This window comes from Eretmochelys imbricata, chromosome 22, assembly GCF_965152235.1.
Source record: "Eretmochelys imbricata isolate rEreImb1 chromosome 22, rEreImb1.hap1, whole genome shotgun sequence".
NCBI lineage: Eukaryota > Metazoa > Chordata > Testudines > Cheloniidae > Eretmochelys > Eretmochelys imbricata.
In genome coordinates this window covers 4,050,722-4,071,657 of record NC_135593.1, presented here as the reverse complement: position 1 = coordinate 4,071,657, position 20,936 = coordinate 4,050,722, and the positions used below count along the sequence as shown (strand labels likewise).

Below are 20,936 nucleotides of genomic sequence, written 5' to 3'. Positions count from 1 at the left end.
GTGGAGAGCAAGTGACAGAGGGAGGGGGAATGGAGTGAGTGGGGGCACGGCCTTGGAGAAAGGGTGGGGCGGGGAGGCCAGGGTGTTTGGGTTTGTGCGATGAGACAGTTGGCAACCCTATGGGGCTACGATCGGCTTCCTTGCTCGCCTGTCTCACCCTGCCCTCCTCTGCAAGCCCCTCCATTGCCTGCCCCTCTTCCACCACCACCCCAGACTCAAGCCTCTCATCCTAACCCCCAAAGCCCTCCAGGATACAGCACCCCCCCACCCCCTTCTGCACTATCACACTGTCATAACACTGACCCCTGGCTTTGCTCCTCCAAGCACGGCAGCCTTGGACGACCACGTCCCCCACATCGACCTTGGGAGAGCGTGTGGGGCAGGGATCATCTTTCCTGTGTTTGTACAGCGCCCAGCACAAGGAGCCCCAGTCCTGGCTGAGGACTTTGGTCACTACATTTGTACCAATACACACCGTGACTCCGAACAGAAACGAGGGATCAGTAACAACATGTCAGGTTCATCTTTTACTGCCCAGACACTGGTTTTTCCCTTCCTTTCATTTTCCACTTTGTTGAACTTTCAGACAAGTGTTAAACGGACCCTTAGCAGGGGATGGGTGTGGTGGGTGGACAGGAAAGATACCCCAGACCAAAGGGAGCTCATGGAGTGACAGGGTGCTCTCAGCTCCTGTGTGTCTGTCAGTCCGTTTCTCATCCTGCAGTTTCTCCTTCCAGATGCCTGCTAAGGACCTGATCTAACTTCTGTTACAGTCAATTGAAAGAGTCATGCTGATTTCTGTGGGCTTTGGATCAGGCCCTAAGGGAAGAGAGGCTGGAAAGGATTGTGGAGAGATGTGGCCTTCGGTGTCTATCACAAGAGTCACTAGGGAGGGACTCTGCACAAACAGGGGTGGAGGTGACTTCCAGGGGTGAAATGACGGTCAGTCTCCACCCTGTGCTCCTTGTGGGGTTGGAGACCATTTCCCCAAATCTCCAGCCATCTCAGAGACAATGCCCAACATGAGCCCACAAAACAGCTCTTAGTAGCCAAGAGGATATTTACAAAGCAGGAGTGGTGTCAGGGTTCCCTCCCCAATCTGAACTCTGGGGTACAGATGTGGGGACCCGCATGAAAGACTGCCTCATTTTATATTCCACCAGCTTAAATTAAAATATTCCCCAAGGCGCAAATTCCTTTCCTTGTCCTTGGACGGTATCGCTGCCACCACTAAAGTGATTTAAACAAACATTCAGGGAGGGGCCACTTGGAGCCCTATCCCCCCAAAATATCCCCCCAAGCCCCTTCACCCCCTTTCCTGGGGAGGCTTGAGAATAACATACTAACCAATTGGTTGCAATGTGAGCACAGACCAAACTCCTAGTTTTTAGGACTCTGAAAATCAATCAGGTTTTTAAAAGAAGAATTTTATTTAAAAAAAAAAGTAAAAGAATCACATCTGCAAAATCAGGATGAAAGGTAACTTTACGGGGTAGATAAAAAGATTTAAAACACAGAGGATTCCCCTCTGACTCTGCTTCCAAGTTACAAAACAGGAATTAAGTGACCTCTTAGCATAGGGAAAATTCACAAGCTAAAACAAAAGATAATCTAACACATTTCCTTGCCTTACTTACAACTTTTGTAATTTTAGATGCTCATTTCAGGTATGTTTGTAGGAGATGTTTTTCCTGCCTGGACCCTCTCTCTGTCCAAGAGGGAACAAACAAACAAAGAGAGTACAAACAAAACCTCCCCCCGTCCCTAGATTTGAAAATATCTTCTTTTCCCATTGGTCCTTCTGGTCAGGTGCCAACTAGGTTAATTGAACTGATTCACCCCTTACAGGTAAGGGGATTCTGTGCCTCTGGCCAGGAGAGATTGTATGTTACTGCATACATAAGGATTGTTACCCTTCCCTTTATATTTATGACAAGTAGGGAACCCAGACCCCCAACCAGCCCTAATGATCCACACTTGTGTGTCATGCCCAAGAAACTTGACTATCAAGAACATTATTTAGCAAATTGTGAAAGATGTGAAGTGAGTTTAGGAATCTCTGTGGAGTGTGGGAGGAATTCTAGAGCGACTGCACCATGGCAGGTGTGAACTGGGTGCCTGGGACAGCCCTCACTGAAAATGCCAAGGTCAGGGCAGGCTGTAAAAGGGAGAGAAGATTCTTCCAAAACTAGTAGTTAACCTGAAGTTAGATTTACCGACCATTCACAAACTGTGCTCCTGATCCCCACACTGGTTTTCAGGAAGCTGAAAAAAAAAAATCACACAGCCCCCTTTATTGCATTCCAGTTCTCTGGCTCCCAGTCTGCACCTAGGTTCAGTACAATGAGAAGTTATTTAAAAACTCTGTTCACTATACAACATGTTCTTCTGAACCCCAAAGAGCCAACCACCTTGCCAGGCCAATATTAGTTTGGATCTTACCCAAAATACCATGTTGCCAGCCAATCCTTTAATGTCTAGTACTAAAGTTTATTATAAAGAAAACAGAAAGAACAAGAAGAGAGTTATTAAATGGTAAAGCAATCAGATACATACGGAGACTTCAAAGTCCATATATGAGGTTTTTAGCAGTATTGGTTGGTTGCTGGCTTGAAAGTCCCTCTGGACAACATCCGCAGCTTGGATAGGTCATTCAGTCCTTTGTTCAGAGCTTCAGTTTGTAGAAAAGTCTCTCCAGAGGTAAGAAGCAGGAATGAAGACAAAATAGAGAAGATGCAGCTGCCCTTTATATTCCTTTTGCCATCTGGCTTGTACTTCCTGTGTCCCAAACACAAGCTTCACAGCACATGAGCATGGAACAGCCTTCTAGTTCTCTGCCCACAGGCAAGCCCCTACATGTCTTGCTGACTCTTATGGAAAGGAGCCAGCGGATACACCTTGGGTTCATTGTACCACTGATGACCATTGATGGGCCATCGAACAGGCTAGGCGGTGCAGATGCCAATCTGTCTGGGGGTGTCACCCAGAAACACAGCACAAGTTTGGAAATACTGATAAACTCTACCTATCTCTAAATCACAATACAAAGGTGACACAAACATATAAACAAGATTATCCTACTTGGCAAATTATAACATTGTCACAGGTACCTCGCACGGCATATCAGGTCTGATTCCTTGCAATTTTATAATGTTGGTATCAACAATATCATGAAGTGTCCCACATATTCCATACAGTGTCACAGCAGGTGAATGGGCAGCATGGCGGCTCGTGCAATTCAATGTTGGCAAATGTAAAGTAGTGGGAGTACTCCTACTGGCTGAAAATAACTGTAAGCTCTCAGGAAAAAGACTCATGTGTCACCTGGGTGCATTCAAACAAATTGCATTTGAATACAGCTAACTCAAAGTTCTACATCTAGAAAGAGGGAATGCAGGCCACACCTAAAGAATGGGAATCCGTCTCCTGGAAAGCAGGGACTCAGAAGAGGATGTAGGGGTCATAGTGGACAAGCAAGCCAGCATGAGCTCCTGGTGTGAACCAAAATGGCTCAAGGGCTGGAGCAAATGCCTTAGAGTGGGAGACTTTAAAAGAGCTGAATCCGTTTAGCTTATCGAAAAGATTGAGAGGCGACTTGATTATGTAGCACTCACAAGGGAATGTCAGGGTTCAGTTACCTGTGCCCTGCCCCTTTAGTTTGGAGAACACAGTCGTGCCATCAGGATTATTGTTGTTGTGTCCCAAAGAGACTGAGCTGGTATGAGGCTTATGCTGGCTGCAGACTGAGCTGGTGTGAGGCTTGTGCTGGCTGCACTAGATATTTCAAGATTAAGAAAAGCTCAGTTTTAAACCCATGATCCCTGGATGGGAGTGTGACACTTGGTGAGCACAGGCGGGAAAGGCTGAACTGCAGTGAGCTGACCAGAGAGGCAGCTATCTAGAGCCATTGCGGGCTGTTCCAGAGAAAACTTTCTTTATGCAAAATCACTTTTCTGTTGGCATTACCTTTTGGCAGCTTTTCCTGGAAGTAAGAGGGGGAAGATTTAATTGTTTGCAAGCACTATGACTGGCTGGGAGAGAATTAAAGTACATTCTTAGGAAGGGAGGAAGAAAAGATGAGCATTTACGAGAAGTTTGTGACTCTCTGGGCATTTCTGGGACAGGTCACAGTAAAAATGCATCAAAAAGCCATTTGGTTTTAACCAAACATACAACAAGCCACCAATACAGTGAAGAGCAGGGGGAGTTGGAAGATCAGGGATTGTCTACATGACTGGCATTAAGAGATCTGATTTTACAACTAATTGCTACAGCAAGAAGAGAGCAGATTGAAGTTCCTAAAGTAGAAACAGTTCAGAAATAGCATACTGCAAAATGAAAGGAGCTTGAAGCACGTCAGGAAAGAATGAAGGAAATTACAACCCAAACCCTTGTGAACATGTGGAACATTGGAAGTCAAATAGAGGAAAATAGAAAGGAGCATAAACTGTGGCAGCCAAGTGTTAAAGTATCATTAGGCAGGAGGCCAAAAAGGAATGTGAAGAGCAACTTAGCAAAAGGCACAAAAACTAACAGCAAAAAAATGTTTTATGTACATCAGAAGTGGGAAGTGAGGCCACTGGACAATCGAGGTGCTAATAAGGAGCACTTAAGGAAGAAAAGGCCGCTGTGGAGAAGCTAAATGAATTCTTTGCATCGGTCTTCACTGAACAGGATGTGAGGGAGATTTCCATATCTGAGCCATTCTTGTTAGGAGACAAATAAGAACACAATATAAGAACATAAGAATGGCCATACTGGGTCAGAACAAAGGTCCATCCAGCCCAGTATCCTGTCACCGACAGTGGCCAATGCCAGGTGCCCCAGAGGGAGTGAACCTAACAGGTAATGATCAAGTGATCTCTCTCCTACCATCCATCTCCACCCTCTGACAAACAGAGGCTAGGGACGCCATTCCTTACCCATCCTGGCTAATAGCCATTAATGGACTTAATCTCCATGAATTTATCCAGTTCTCTTTTAAACCCTGTTATAGTCCTAGCCTTCACAACCTCCTCAGGCAAGGAGTTCCACAGGTTGACTGTGCGCTGAGTGAAGAAGAACTTTCTTTTATTTGTTTTAAACCTGCTGCCCATTAATTTCATTTGGTGGCCCCTAGTTATTATATTATGGGAACAAGTAAATAACTTTTCCTTATTCACTTTCTCCACACCACTCATGATTTTATAGACCTCTAACAATCAAAGGAGCTATCCCAGATTGAGTTATCAATAGAGGAAGTTTTGGAACAAATTGATAAATTAAACTATAATAAGTCATCAGCACCAGATGGTATTCACCCAAGAGTTCTGAAGGAACTCAAACATGAAATTACAGAACTACTAACTGTGGTATGTAATCTAGTCCTTAAATCAGCTGCTGTACCAGATGACTGGAAGACAGCTAAATGTGATGCCAATTTTTAAAAAAGGCTCCATAGGTGATCCTGGCAATTACTGGCCAGTAAACCTAACTTCAGGACCAGGCAAATTGGTTGAAATTATAGTAAAGACAATTATCAGACACACAGATGGACATGATTGTTGGTGAAGAGTCAACATGGCTTTTGTAAAGGGAAATCCTGCCTCACCCATCTATTTGAATTCTGTGAGGGGATCAACAAATGTAGACAAGGGTGATCCAGTGGATATAGTGTACTTGGATTTTCAGAAAGCCTTTGACAAGGTCCCTCACCAAATGCTCTTAAGCAAAGTAAGCTGTCATGGGATAAGAGGGAAGGTCCTCTCATGGATCAGTAATTGGTTCGGAAACAAACGGTAGGAATAAATGTTTTCAGTTGAGAGAGGTAAATTGAAGGGTCCCCAGGGACCAGTGCTATTCAACATAATTCATAAATGATCTAGAAAAAGGGGTAAACAGTGAGGTGGCAAAGTTTGCAGAGGATACAAAATTATTCAAGATAGTTAAGTTCAAAGCTGACTGTGAGGCGTTAAAAATGGATCTTACAAAATTGGTTGACTGAGCAACAAAATGGCAGATGAAATTCTATGTGGATAAATGCAAAGTAATGTACATTGGAAGACATTCACAACTATACATATAAAATGACGGGGTCTAAATTAGCTATTACCACTCAAGAAAGAGATCTTGGAGTCATTGTGGATCGTTCTCTGAAAACATTGGCTCAATGTACAGTGGCAGTCAAAAAACTAACAGAATGCTAGGAACCACTAGTAAAGGGACAGATAATAAGACAGTAAATATCTTAACGCTACTATGTAAATTCTTGGTATGCTCACACCTTGAGTACTGCTTGCAGTTCTGGTCATCCCATCTCATAAAGATATATTAGGATTGGAAAAGGTAAAGAAAAAGGGCAACAAAATTAATTAAGGGTACGGAACAATTTACATCTGAGGAAAGATTAAGAAGACTGGGACTGTTCAGTTTGGAAAAAAGACAACTAAGGGGGAATATGGTAGAGGTCTATCAAATCATGACTGGTGTGGAGAAAGTGAATAGGGAAGTGGTGTTCACCACGTCACATAATACAAGAACCAGGGGTAACCTGATCAAATTAATAGGCAGCAAGTTTACAACAAATGAAAGGAAGTACTTCTTCACCCAACACACAGTCAACCCATGGATCATTGCATGGGGATCTTGTAAAGGCCAAAAGTGGCTTCAAAAAAGAATTAGCTAAGTTCATGGAGGATAGATCCATCAATGGTTATTAGCCAAGATGGTCAGGAATGCAATCCCTAGCCTCTGACTGCCAGAAGCTGGGAGTGGACAACCTGGCATGGATCACTCGATAATTGCCCAGTTCTGTTCATTCCCTCTGACGCACCTGGCATTGGCCACTGTCAGAAGACAGGGTACTAGGCTAGATGGACCATTGGTCTGACCCAGTATGGCCGTTCTTATGTATTGGATAATCTCCCAGTGACCCATTTTAGGAAGCTTGAAGAGTTACTAGAAATAAAAGATGAGCTTGATCTTAGAGCTTGCTATGGAACTGAAATCCCTTACAAGTCCAGTTCCAATTAAGCAAAGATGACGACATCTTGACTATTGCTGTGCTGGTCAGTCCACGAAAACTGGAGAACTGATCACTGGTAACATTGTTATTGAGGAGATAGTCAAACACCACTGCTGCAATTCATCTGAAGCACCAGCACCTAGTCTCATTACCAATCCTTCACAGTTTACAGCGATAATAACCCATTAACCTATGTCTTCACTTCTGCCTGACTGAATGCCAGAGCACACCAGTGGGTTGCAGAATAAGCTGACTAACTTCAAAATCAAATATCATTCAGGGAAATCTAACGTAGAGGCAAATGCTCTATCCAGAACGCCCCCAGGAAAACAATATGATGGGCTGCACAGAAGAAACAACTAATGTCATTAATGCTCATTACAGCCCTTGGATGTACAAAGAGATGGCAAGGTAGCTTGGTTAGCAGCTATTACTGCCAATTCTTTGGCTGTAGGAGACTTCTCCATGGGCATTAAATCCACCCTCCAGTCTATTCCATGAGAAGACATTTTGGCGGCTCAGAAAGACGACCCAGTGATTGCTAAAATTCTCCATTGTAAGTCCAGAGAGAACAAGAAAACGCAGGAGGATGTGGCAAGGTCTTTGCTTTGAGGTGTGAGTGATATTGGTTGCATTTTGATACTTTATCCGAAACCGAGTTACAAAATCAACTGGTATTACCTGAAAAATACAAAAGGCAGATATAGGGAGAACTGCCTGGAGAGATGGGACACTCAGGAGCAGAGCGGTAATAAGTCTCACAAGAGATGGGTTTTACTGGCCACCGACTGAGGAGGAAATCAAAAGTTATAGCACTAGATCTGTACCTATTTTGTTAGCTGACATGTCAGGCTGACATTATATTTATGAGGGGGAAATGTAGCACTCACAGGGAAATAATGGTTTGAATTGACCTGTGCCCTGTCTCTCTAAGGTCTGGAGCCCTACTGAAGAGAGAAAGAGCAGTCGAGAAGCGAGGGCTGGTCCCAGAGAGGTTGTGGTGTCCTGGGGAAATTGAGCTGGCTTGTGCAGGCTGCCTGGTTTTGGAGTTTGGTTTTTGGTTTTTATATTAAGTTTAATAAAACATCAGTTTTAAAACCATTACAGTGTAATTGTTACAGTGTACAGAGAAAACAGCAGGTACTAAATGGCTCTTTAATGCAGCAGAGAAAGGCAGAACAAGAGACAATGGCTAAACGCTGAAGCCCGACAAATTCAAATTAAGATCCAAACTTTTAACAGTGCAGGTGATTTACCATTGCTACAAACTCCCCAGGGAAGGGGAGGATTCTCGGTCTCTTGCTGTCTTCTCATCCAGATTGGCACCTTCTGGAAGATGCTTTAGCCAAACACCAGTTCTTGGTCTCCATACAGGGGTAAATGGGTGACAGATAATGGCCTGTGCCATGCAGGAGGCCAGGCTAAATGATCTAATGATGCCATCGTCTGCCCTTAGTACCTGTGACTCACTGTGGTGAGCACAATGAGAACCTCCATTCCCATGTGGTCAGAAAAGCATGAAGAGTGCTGTAAAACAATACTGAGATCATGCTGCCATTCTCAGCAGCACCCCTGCCCACTGTGCCTAGTTCTGGTCACCCCATCTCCAGAAGGAGACAGCTGACATGGAGGAGGTGCTCAGATGCATGACAAGAATCTTGTTCCATCCTCTGAGACCGCTGGCTCTGGCCACTGCTAGAGACAGCATACTGGACTAGATGGGCTGGGAGTCTGGTCTGGGAGAACCCCCACTCCTGGGCTGGTCACGCGCAGCCTCTGGCATGTAAGCTGCTCCCAGCTACTTGCAAGCGAATGACACTAGCCAATATCTCCGGTCCCAGACACAACCCTAGGAACCTCCATCTTGCAGTGTCCAGTTATGCCTGCTGGACGCTGCCAGCTTACATGAGTTCATCAATTTAACAAAGAAATTGATATGTACCAGGCTTGTTATCCCAAGGGGAGACTCTGACATACTTCAAACCAAATGCACTGCTTCAGGTAGAATAAACAAAACAGATTTATTAACTACAAAGATGGACTTATAATCACTTAAAATCTAAGCACAAGAAGTCAGATTTGGTCAAATGAAACAAAGCAAAACGCATTTTATGCTGATCTTAACAGTTTCAGCGCCCTTACAAACTTAGATGCTTCTCACTACAAGCTGGCTGGTTGCCCTTCAGCTAGGCTCTCCCCTTTGATCAGCGCTTCAGTCGCTGGGTGGTGGTGTCTGTAGATGGAGGTGGAAGAGAGAGGAAGAGCATGGCAAACATCTCTCCCTTTTATCATGTTCTTTCTTCCCTCTTGGCTTTACCCCACCCTCTTCAGAGTTAGGTGAGCATTATCTCATCGCAGTCCCAAACTGACCAAAGGAAGGGGGGTGCCTCACTCGAACAGATCCTTTTGTTGCTGCCTACCGGCAGCGACATTTGTTCCTGTGAGGCTGGGCTGGGTTTGTCCCATACATGCCCTGATGAGGTGTGAACTGCCTCTCTGCTCTTGGAGAACTTTTGCCTGGGCTTATTTTAAGCCACGAGGATACATTTTCAGCCTCATAACTAGATACAGTAATGTTATAGGTTATAATTTCATGTAACAACAATGCTCAGTGCATCGTGAGCCTTCCAAGGACACCCAACATGACAAACTTCGCATTGGATATCAGACAATCATTTTATAAGGATGAACATGGGGGTGTAGAGTGTTCCCATGAGGTACAGAACGTCACAGATGCTGCACATATTGGGGTACATGAGCCAGCTGCTTCCCACGCTCCTGGGCTTCGCTTCCTTCCCCCATCATCTCTTTCCTTACATAGCTCACTTTCTAATCCCTGACTTTGGTTCCCTCTTTGTCTCTCTTGCTGCCCTTCCCACCCTGATTCTGTTGTTAGGGAGAGGCTCAGCTCGCCATGGTTACAGTTGCGATGAACTTGCCAATCTGAGCCTGATTTCCCAGTGCCCGCACTTCACACACAGCTCCTGCTCAGTCCCTGCCCCAAGAGCTCGCAATCTAATTGAAGACAAGGTGCAATGAGGTGTGTTGCAAATATCCCCTTTCCCCCAAATCACCCCCCGACACTCACTGCTGCAGTCTCACCCTCCCCCACCTGCACACACACACACAACCCCACTCCTCACCAAATCACTCTCCCCACCCGGGCACACCCGCACGCACTCCTGCTTCCCTGGCACAATCCTCCCCACATCTCGCTGGTGCCTTCCTGCTCTCACCCCACAGCCACAGGCCTGGCAGGACCCTTCCTGCTTTCCCAAGAATGTGCCGCCCTGCTTGCTCTGCGGTTTGGGTGACTTGGGTGTGGCTGGCCCATAAGGGCTTGGCAGCTGGAAGGCAGCCAACTCCAGGCACCTCCAACGTGGGGATTGTAAAAGACTCCAGGACTATGAGGGCTTGGAAGGTCCTAGCTCAGGCCAGCTAGGCCCCGACTGATCTGGGCTGTTGGATTCCCAGATTTTCAGCCTTCTCACAAAGGGTGGAAGATGCACAATCTGTAACTGTACATGACAAGTTCCTGAAACGAGGATGTAGAGTGAGCTACAGAGCGTTTCCCAGCATGTGACCGAATGTGAAGAAGTCCCTGCTCTGGCTGGAGTGTATCGGGACATACAGGGTTAGCTGTGGGTTGCTATAGTCAGCGTAACTAGGGCACAAGGCAGGTGTCCCAAGGAAGCACTAGGGTTGCCAGCCCTGCAAGCCTTTCCGTTAAGACAGGAGGAGGAAGCTGCGGACTGTGCCGAGGATTTCCGCATTCTGCCCCAGTGCCGAGGCTTCCAGAGACACCAGCCAGGCTCAGCAGCCCTACTCTACTGCCTGCTCTGGGCAAGCGGGAACAAACAGAGCTGAAACCCAGCCCCACGAACAGCCCCAACTGAGATCCCTGCAAGAGGAGTCCCTGCCTGGGCTAAATGCACCCTGGGGCAGCACCCACACCCATGAAAAGCCAATGGCCACAAGCCATTGATTCCTCACCAAAGAGTGCGGAGAAGGTCAAAGCCAAGCAGCAGAGTGAAGGGCTGGGGAGCCGGGTCCTGGCCATGTCGCCTTTCTGCTCAGAGCTGAAATGGTCCAGTGAGCATGACAGCTCTTTATCTTAGACCTCAGCTAAAGCAAACAAGTGGTGTGAAGCTCTGACTCATGCCAGAGGCGGCCACCGCTAATCGCACGCTGTGCCACACTGACCACGCTCTTGAGGGCCCGCCTCAGCAACGCCTTCAGCTCCCCGACTGCCCCGTGGCACAGCCCAGGGACCGCTCGGCACTGACAGGGGGTTTCTGGGGAAGGGGCAGTGTGCGTGTGGAGGGAAGGGGGAAGCAGGAGTCCCAGAGGAAAGCCCTAGCTCGAAGGACGGGACCCCTTCTTCCCATACAGCATTGAGGGCCCAAGGGAGAATGGCCATTGGAAGACTGGGGTCGTTCTGAAAAGGGAAAGCTGGTTCCTACAGCCAGGAAAGAACTGTGCTGGGCTGGTTAATAATTAACAGTGCTCCAAAAACCGTGCCTGCCGCTTCCACCCAAACCCCACCAGCGCAAACAGCGCTGCCCAGATAAGCCAGGAAACGGAGGGCTGGGAACAGAGTTACTAAATAATACATGCTCGGCTGGGCGGTAACATGCAGCTTTCCAGACAGAGCTCGGCTCCTGCTCAGCGGTGTGCGGAGGAGCGGGGGTGACCTCCAAGGGGCTGGCCCGGCCCGCAAGCAGCTGAATGATCCTGAGTAGGATCCCTGGGTGCTTCCGGGCCTGGCCTGGCTCCTTCTCAGGCTCAGGTTGACCATCCCCGGCTTCAACTCTCCAGGTTCTGTGGCTTCCATAATTTGGTTCAAGCTGTTCCTCCTTTCCTGCCAGCCCCTTATCTCTGAACTTTTCTTTCTTTGGTTCAGACAACACTGGTTTGGGGATGAAGCAGGATAGACTGCAGTTCATGTGCCTTGGGCGTCTGACCTGCCGGGGGGAGCAGTGTTGTTAACATGGGCGATGCTGGCAGCTACTAGCGCAAAGTTTGCATACAGCTTTGTTTGCCTACAAAGAGAGCCAGCGAGAGGAGGCGGCAAAGATCCTGAGCGCTTCCTGTTTACCGCTTGCCCCGCCTCCCAGAATCACAGCTAGCTCGGCCCTATTTTAAATACAAAACCAGGAACACTTTTAATGATCACTTATGAAAAATATTACATTTTGAAATTGTACAGAAAAATAATCGTTCAGTGCCTCCCCATCGCACCCAACAGAAGGGTCTGATGGACATCTAGAAACAGCCAGCATGAGATGGATTAGAGGGTCCAGGCTGGAAGAGTGGTTAGTATCTACAGGAATAAATTATGTTATCAAAAAATAAAGCAAATACACAAGATTTAAGAAGTCCATTGAATAAATCAAAATAATAATTGCACAGTATGATTTCAAATGCTGAAGGCGTCCTTAGAAATCAGTCGTTAGGATGTTAGGCTATAAGCTTATTCTAGAGTGTTACACGCAGGTTAATAGCACATGCTCACTACCATCTCCTGAAGGAAAGCCGCAGAGGCCCCGTTACCCAGGGCAGGGCCGGGCCTCGGGTTCAGGAGCCTGGGGGGATCTTTACAAAGTGCAGCTCCACTGAGAGTCCCAGCGGAGGAGAACAGACCCCAGGGGAGACTCCGGCCTGCCTCCCAACACCAGGAACAGGCGGCTCTGGAGGACTCAGAGAGCAGGCGATGGGATGGGGCGGGATCCCTTGGCCTAGGCAGAACAAGTCTATGGTGTCAGTCCGGGCAAGCAGAGCCCGACACCTACCAGCCACCAGGCTGCAGCTACAAGCCCGGGGAGACCCAGAATGAGGGCAGGTCTTCACAGCAAGACTGGAGGGCAAAGCCCTTGAGTCCACACAGCCCTCCCTCAAGGCCCTCAGAGAGGCCGATCGCCACTCTCTGTGCCCCTCATGGATGCCATTCGCCAGCCACGGGTAAACTCCCTCCAAGCAATACCAAAGTGGCACCATGTGGGGTCGCACGCGGGAGGTCCCTGTCCAGCCACAAGGGCAGAAGAAGCAGCTTAAATCCCACAGACATCATTGGCCACGCAGTCCCATCTCCCCCCAGCTAGCAAGTGGATCTTTCAAGCCCTGTGGTTATGGCTCCCTCAGGCTGGAAATAACCCAGCCTATACTGGGGTCAGCTCAGCCTTGCCCTGCCCTGCGCCAGCCCGAGGGAAAGGCAGCTCTATGTCTACAGGTTCCAGTTCTACCTGATGCTGAAATCCCTGGGATGGGTTCAGACCGTCTGATCTCAGCAGGGCTTTTCCTACAACAGTGGTTTTCAACCTGCGGTCCGCGGCCCCCTGGGGGCCCACAGACTATCGCGAAAGGTGACGATGAAAACAAGGTTCCGGACCCCAGAAAAGGCATTCTGTTTTTCTGACCAACCAAAAGTATGTGAATACCCACACCTACAGATCAAACCCCGGACGTGCTGTTGTTACCACGCAAGCCCAGGGCCTTTTGCAGTCTAAGACTTCTATGGGAGGAGTCTGTGGACATAGGTGCTGGAGCTACGGGGGTGAGGGGGGATGCCGCACCCCCTGGCTTGAAGTGGTTTCCATCATTTACAGGGCTACACTTTGTTTCAGTGGCTCTCAGCCCCCCGCACTGTACAAATTGTTCCAACATCTATATCCGCAGAACACCGTTTGAATTTCCAAAGGGGCCCGCGCCTCCATCCAAAATTTGTTCGGGGTCGGCAGCTGAAAAAAGGTTGAAAACCCCTGTCCTACAAGAAGCGGCAGGGGCTGAAGTCCACGGCAGGAACTAGCAACACCAAAAGCAGCGGCATTCCTTCAACAAACAGTCTGCTGGCCAGCAGCCTCCCCACACGGAGGGGACCCGGGCTGGCTCCTAGCTCTCGGGGGAGTGGGCCGGGGCCGGAAGGCGTTTGGAAGGATAACCCCGGGAGCTGGCAGGGTGCGTATCTGAGGAAGCCTGTCCCTGGGAAGCTCCCACAGTCTGTGCGTGATGCCGTGCGCACGGCTCCCCCTCACATGCTCAGCCCTGATGCACAGGAGCTTGGAGGTGGCTTGGTCGCTATGTTTCCAGTCTGCTTTGCTTGGGATTAATAGCCATTTCCCCAGCCACTCCAGCAAACAGAGGGCACCCAAGCTGCTGGACGCTTACACCAGGGACCCTGCTTGGCTCTGGGCAGGCACCATGACGGGCACCGCACCCATTCTGGTAAGGGTAGAGGTGGTCAGCCCTTGAGGGACAGTGGGCTCCTGCCGGGGGACCTGCGGCTGTGCCCCATTCGTCCTGTGCAGAGTGTTCCTATTGCTTGGCACAGTGCTGGGGTAATGGCTGCCGTTCATTCCTGGTGGGAAATAGAGGGGCAGGCTCTGGCTGGACAAGCTGGGAGTGGGCGTTAGGGTTCTGCTCCTCGGGTGGCTACAGGGAGGTTTGTAGCCCACTGTGCTGCCGGCGGCGGTGGTGATGGAGGCTGTGTCTGAAGCGGGCTTGGACGGGTACAGTTTGTGGTCCCGGGTCGTGTGCACGGACGACAAGGTACCATTTTTGGAGACAATGTCAGAACCGGAACTTTTAGCCCAAGAAGGTGTCTTTGGAGCAACAGCATCTTCCCTGAAAAGGAAAGCAGAGATGGAGTCAGTGCCGGGAGCCAGCGACGGCGGGCAGGGTCTCTGTGTTGTCACACTCCCTGCTGGCCTCACTCCTAGCCATGGAAGGAGCCGAGCATTACTGGAAACTCGACCTGAGACTTAAAGTACCAACACGCCTCCCAGAAAATGCTTCAATTGGGCCATTCCACCAAGGGGGGACGTATAAGCAGATGACAAATGACTGGCAAGCATTGGGTCCAGTGATCCTGAGCACAGGCTGCCTGTAGACTGGACTGCTGGGGGTTTGGACTCTGAATATTTGATTCTGATAACAAATTACATTAAAAACATCGAAGGGACATTCAAATTGCAAAGTCAAAGCACTCAAAGTTGGGAAATGTTCGACTGAAAGCTGCCCGTGCAACCTAAAAGTTAACCTTGAGATCCATGGCACAGACCTCTACCACCCCGGCTCACAGAGCAATCGGTAGCAGTAGTTGGCTGTTATCCCCCATAGAGCAAGCACCAGAGTGTGATGAAAGAGACTTTGCCAGCAGGTTTCCCAGCTATTTTCTGGCAGCAGAGGAACGTAGAGACTCAGGACTCATGGGTTCAATTCCAAGCTCTGGAGGGAGTGTTCCCTAGTGGTTATAGACCCAGCTACCCCCACCCTGTCTTTCCCCCTTTCCCACAGTTGCCCCGCATTGTCTCCTGAATCCCTCTGCTTCCTCCGCACTCTGGGCTCTTGCCCCTCTTTTCCTCATGGCTCCTCCAACCTTCCTCTCCCCATATCCTGCCCCTGCCTCCTCCCAGCATTCCAATCAAGCTGGTTCCTCCCTTTCCTTCTTGGTGCCTGGGTGCCAGTGAGGGAGGATGGGACTGATTGCACAGGGAGACAGGCAGTCTGCTCTCTGCTCCTGTCCCCAGACTGCTGCAGGCCCTGGCAGCAAGAAGGAGCAATTGCAAAGAAAACCTTGCTCAGCCCCCGCAGCCCCAGGATGGAACATGCGAGTCACACTGTGCACATAGGACGGTGTATGTGAAATGTGCTCACACGTGGGAACTGTGAGGGGATGGCTCCCCCCCTGCAGGCTCCTCCCCTCCTGGGGCTAACTCTCCCTTCCAAGGATCTAGGTCACTTCAAGCATTAATGCTCAGTGCAGATGGAATCTTCAGTGACATTAGCTGGTAAACTAAGAACTTTACTAAGCATTGTGTGAATTGAGATTTTTCAAAGGCTCCTCAGTTGGCCAAATTTGGGTAAATTTTCATAGGAATAGCAAAAGGCACATCCTTGACACCAGAGTGACCCCTAAGCCAAATTTCAGACCCCTGCGCTAAAGCATGGAGGCACGGGAGCTTTTCAACTGAAAGGTTGTATGAATTTTTTTTAACATGGCCAAAACAATGTATTTTTCCCAAATCTCATTCTCAGAAATGGCTGAATTATTTTGGTTGGAACACAATTCAGTCTGAGGCAAACACCTGCCCTGGAAAATTTCAGCCCACATGATTTAAGTTTCCCATAGTTACATGCAACTGAAAACAGGGTCTTATAATGGAAAGTGTCAGGTAACCTTAACTACAGGCAGTGCTACTAGCGGTATTCATAGATTCCAAGGCCAGAAGGGACCTTTGTGATCATCTAGTCTGACCTCCTGGATAGCACCGGCCAGATAATTTCTAGAGCAGAGTTCATAGAGAAACATCCCATCTTGATTTAAACATTGTCAGTGATGGAGACTCCACCACGACCCTTAGTAAATTGTTCCAATGGTTAATTACCCTCATGGTTAAAAATTTACACTTCATTTCCAATCTGAAATTTGTCTAGCTTCTTTGCTAGACAGAAGAGCCCGTTATTAAATATTCGTTCCCTTTGTAGGTACTTATAGAATGTAATCATGTCACCCCTTAATCATCTTTGTTAGGCTAAATAGATTGAGCTCCTGGAGTCTATCACTTAAGGCATCCTTTAATCATTCTTTTGGCTCTTCTCTGAGCCCTCTCCAATGTATCAACATCTTTCTTGACCTGTGGACACCAGAATTGGACACAGGATTCAAAAATAAATAAATCTGGGTTTTAAAAAAAATTGTTGTCTGTTTAACCTTTAGGTGTCTGTTTTCAAGCTTTTCTCCTCACTCCAGAGGGCTAGAAACGTTTTTTACATGAAAGCTGAGAGTCTCACAATAACTGCATGACTCTGGGAGCTGGGACTTTATTACAAACACCAAATAGCACAGGGCTCCTGAGAGTTGGCAACTCTATAACAGCATCCCCAGCCTCAAAGCAAATGGTGGTTTTGTGCCCGTGATGCCTTTCCGGCAGTTAACACTCATCTTCCCTTCCAGCAGGCGGGTCTGCACATGCAGCTCTGTGACCCGCTGTCAAGGGGCCACGGAGGGACTGTGTTTGGGACGTTTCACGTGGGCTTTGCCAAGCAATGCGGGGATTCTCACTTGATCTCGTTGGCCATTTCCTCCTGCGGGTCTTTCTTTTTCTTTCGATAGACGAACATTTGGAGAACAAACAAGATAATTAAGCCGACTCCAATGAGAGACCCCACCACGGCTCCAGCAATCACGGCTGCACTGACCGCTACAGAGAACCAGAGAGAGAGAGAGAGAGAGAGAGAGAGTAGAGAGAGGAACGCCAGGCCCAGAGCAATGCAGCACCCAAGCCAGCGTGAGAGGGGCCAGCCTGGCTGGCTGCTGCACGGCAAAGCTGGGCTTCTCCCACTTGTCTCGAAATGGGGCAAGGGGAAGTGGTGGGAACAGCCCATTGCTTCAGGAGTGGGGCCGTCCCACAGTACAGAAGTCCCCTTCTTTGATGTCCTCCAGGATCCTACTGGCCTTTGCTGCCATCTGAGCAGGATGTGCTAGTGGAAACACTCAGCCGGTGTTCATTAAAGTTACAATTTTGTCACGGATTCCGTGACTTTACCGGACCTCTGTGACTTCTACGCTTCAGGAGGAGGAGGCGGGACTGTGCGCCCCTGCCCTGCAACTGGGGCTGGCTGGAACCAGGACCCTGCAGCCCCAGCCCCGCGGCTTCCGCCAGTGGCTGCAGCAGGGCCGTGCACCCCAGCCCTGCAGTGTCCCAGGCTTGGCGGGACTGCAGCCAGGACCATGCGCCCCAGCCCTGCGGCTTTCACCAGGGAATGCAGCGTGTGGCTTCCAAGGGCCATTGCCTCCCCGCCCCTGCGGCCGTGCACCCCTGTCCCGCAGCTGGGCCAGCTCTGCCCACCGCTGCAGCCACTGAAGTCAAGGCTATACCGGGCTCGGCCTGTCAGTCCCCCCCTCCATGGGAATCCATTCCCCCCCCATCGAGCCCTGCCCCCGGTTATTTGTAGTAAAGTAAAGGACAAGTCATGGCCTCCATGAATTTTTATTACCCATGACCTGTTTGTGATTTTTACTAAAAATAACCGTGAAAAAGATCTTAGCCTTATTAATAATTCCCCAATCTTGTGCATGGTTCACACACTCCAGGTCTGCAGCAACATCTCCCAGGTCACAAGTACATCACATCCCTTTTGAGCAGGCTGGCATCCCTCAGCCGTTCCCAGGCTCCTCCCCTCCTGGAGCTAACTCTCCCTTCCAAGGATCTAGGTCACTTCAAGCATTAATGGCAGATCTAATGGCCACGTCTCCTCCCCACCGAGGCTCCAGGAGTGCAGAGCCTGTGCTCAGGGAGCATACTCACGTGAATTCACCTCCAGGGTGACGTTGCACTTGGAGCTGCCGGCCACATTTGCTGCCGTACAGACGTACATCCCAGACATCTCCTTGGAGAGATTGGTTAGCATCAGGGTCCCTCTTGTGAGGTCTGCAAAATTCAGAAGAACGAACAAGAGATCCAGAGAGTCTAAATCACTGCTCAATGACATTTCATCCCACCTGCCAATGGCGTGCAAGGGGCGCAGATGTATTAAAGCTATCAGCTGGGAGGCCGGCATCTCTAAGGGGGCAGAGTTAAGGTTGTGATCATAGAATCATAGAATATCAGGGTTGGAAGGGACCTCAGGAGGTCATCTAGTCCAACCCCTGCTCAAAGCAGGACCAATCCTCAACTAAATCATCCCAGCCAGGGCTTTGTCAAGCCTGACCTTAAAAACCTCTAAGGAAGGAGATTCCACCACCACCCTAGGTAACGCATTCCAGTGCTTCACCACCCTCCTCGTGAAAAAGTTTTTCCTTATATCCAACCTAAACCTCCCCCACAGCAACTTGAGACCATTACTCCTTGTTCTGTCATCTGCTACCACTGAGAACAGTCTAGATCCATCCTCTTTGGAACCCCCCTTCAGGTAGTAGAAAGCAGCTATCAAATCCCCCTCACTCTTCTCTTCTGCAGAGTAAACAATCCCAGTTCCCTCAGCCTCTCCTCATAAGTCATGTGCCCCAGCCCCCTAATCATTTTTGTTGCCCTCCGCTGGACGCTTTCCAATTTTTCCACATCTTTCTTGTAGTGTGGGGCCCAAAACGGGACACAGTACTGCAGATGAGGCCTCACCAATGTCGAATAGAGGGGAACGATCACGTCCCTCGATCTGCTGGCAATGCCCCTACTTATACACTCCAAAATGCCATTGGCCTTCTTGGCAACAAGGGCACACTGTTGACTCATATCCAGCTTCTCGTCCACTGTCACCCCTAGGTCCTTTTTTGCAGAACTGCTGCCGAGCCATTCGGTCCCTAGTCTGTAGTGGTGCATTGGATTCTTCCGTCCTAAGTGCAGGACTCTGCACTTGTCCTTGTTGAACCTCATCAGATTTCTTTTGGCCCAATCCTCCAATTTGTCTAGGTCCCTCTGTATCCTATCCCTGCCCTCCAGTGTATCTACCTCTCCTCCCAGTTTAGTGTCATCTGCAAACTTGCAGAGGGTGCAATCCGCACCATCCTCCAGATCATTAATGAAGATATTGAACAAAACCGGCCCCAGGACCGACCCTTGGGGCACTCCACTTGATACCGGCTGCCAACTAGACATGGAGCCATTGATCACTCCCCGTTGAGCCCGACGATCCAGCCCTGATCTAGTGATGTGGTGTGCAGTAGCTGTGGCGGTGGTGGGGCATGCGTGTGGGTGAAGGAGGAAAGGGGATGGACTGTTCAGTGGCTTAACATCACAGTGCTTTGCTTTTGTGGGTCTGTGACAGGTATGGGGCATCCTTCGCTGCTTCACACTGAAGCGGTGTGTGTAAATGTACTATATCGGAGCTTAGCCATTTTCATAAAGCGTCATTATTGAACAGCGCAATCAAATAAACGCCCCATTTGCCCAGCACTCTGGTTCACGGACCAAAACAACCCCCGTTTATTAGGGCAGCGCACAATAGTTAAAGCTAAACACCTCTGCCCCTGCTTCGAGAGCCCGGCTCCTAACAGAGCAGAGAGGGCCACGCTGCTGCATCGCGAAGGAGTGCTTTGGCAACGAGGTGCTGTTTGAAGGTTCATCCCAGGGCTGTTGCATCTCTGATGACTGCAGTATTCCCTGACCCGGAGCTCAGGGCATGAGAAAGAGGCCACCTGTACCACAGCGAGAGGTGTAGGTGCTTCTATGTGAACTGAGGCTCGTGGGGACGGAGCTCGTGGCAGGAAATGTCAGAAATTTAATCCCCCTTCGAAAGGGCAGAGCGCGCGCTGCGGCCCTTCCTGGTGCAGAAGGGGTGTTTAGCCACTTTATCCACAGGTGCAAGAGCTTGCAGCCCTGCTAGCAGACCAGTGAAAGCGTCCAGCGTCCCACACCGCTGGGTTTCTTTTAAGAGAGATGTTCTCTAAACCATGCAGACACTGCGGGACGGGGCGGGATGTTTTCCACGAATCCTGCCCATTGCCAGCTTGGCCTAAGAGGAGACAGCGCTTGCAGAGCCCGTGTCGCCTTTCCGTCCCTACGGCGGCACCCAAAGCGGCACCCGTGTTTCCGACAGAGCCCGTCTGACACGCTACGTATCGGTGTAAGCCTCGTGGCAGCCTCGGAACCCTGCACCGGGGACCACAGGCTCGGGGGGCTGGGGGGGTTGGCCCTCCCCAGAGCTTTGGAAAGGAGCTGCAAGATGGCAGCGATCGTCTGCCGCTGGAAACAGGCCACAGCAGCAAGTGCCAGCCTGGCGGACAGCCATTCACACAGCACAAACCTTCCAGCATGTGGCTGCACCCAGGGCACTCCTCAGCTTCCCATCTGCTCCAGTACAGAGCATGATCGGGAGAGGCAACATCCCCAGTCAGTAACCAGAGCCAGCTGCCAAGGCAAGACCCTCCCTGCCAGCATCAAGGGAGACCGAACCAGGGCCCTTCACTCTACAGTTTGCTTCCTCTGTCTGACACAGC

General features: G+C 49.5%; 1 protein-coding gene across 1 annotated transcript in view; it reads right to left on the bottom strand.

The window, feature by feature from the left end:
- Positions 1 to 10,199: 10,199 nt before the first annotated feature.
- Positions 10,200 to 20,936, bottom strand: part of ESAM (endothelial cell adhesion molecule) — a 93,461-nt gene continuing 82,724 nt past the window's right edge. The window contains exons 5-7 of the mRNA XM_077839907.1: positions 18,310 to 18,432; positions 17,064 to 17,202; positions 10,200 to 14,623 (exon numbers count right to left, since the gene is read on the bottom strand). Coding sequence (XP_077696033.1) covers positions 14,164 to 14,623; positions 17,064 to 17,202; positions 18,310 to 18,432 — 722 coding nt within the window. The 3' untranslated portion in view covers positions 10,200 to 14,163. The remainder of the gene's footprint in view (positions 14,624 to 17,063; positions 17,203 to 18,309; positions 18,433 to 20,936) is intronic.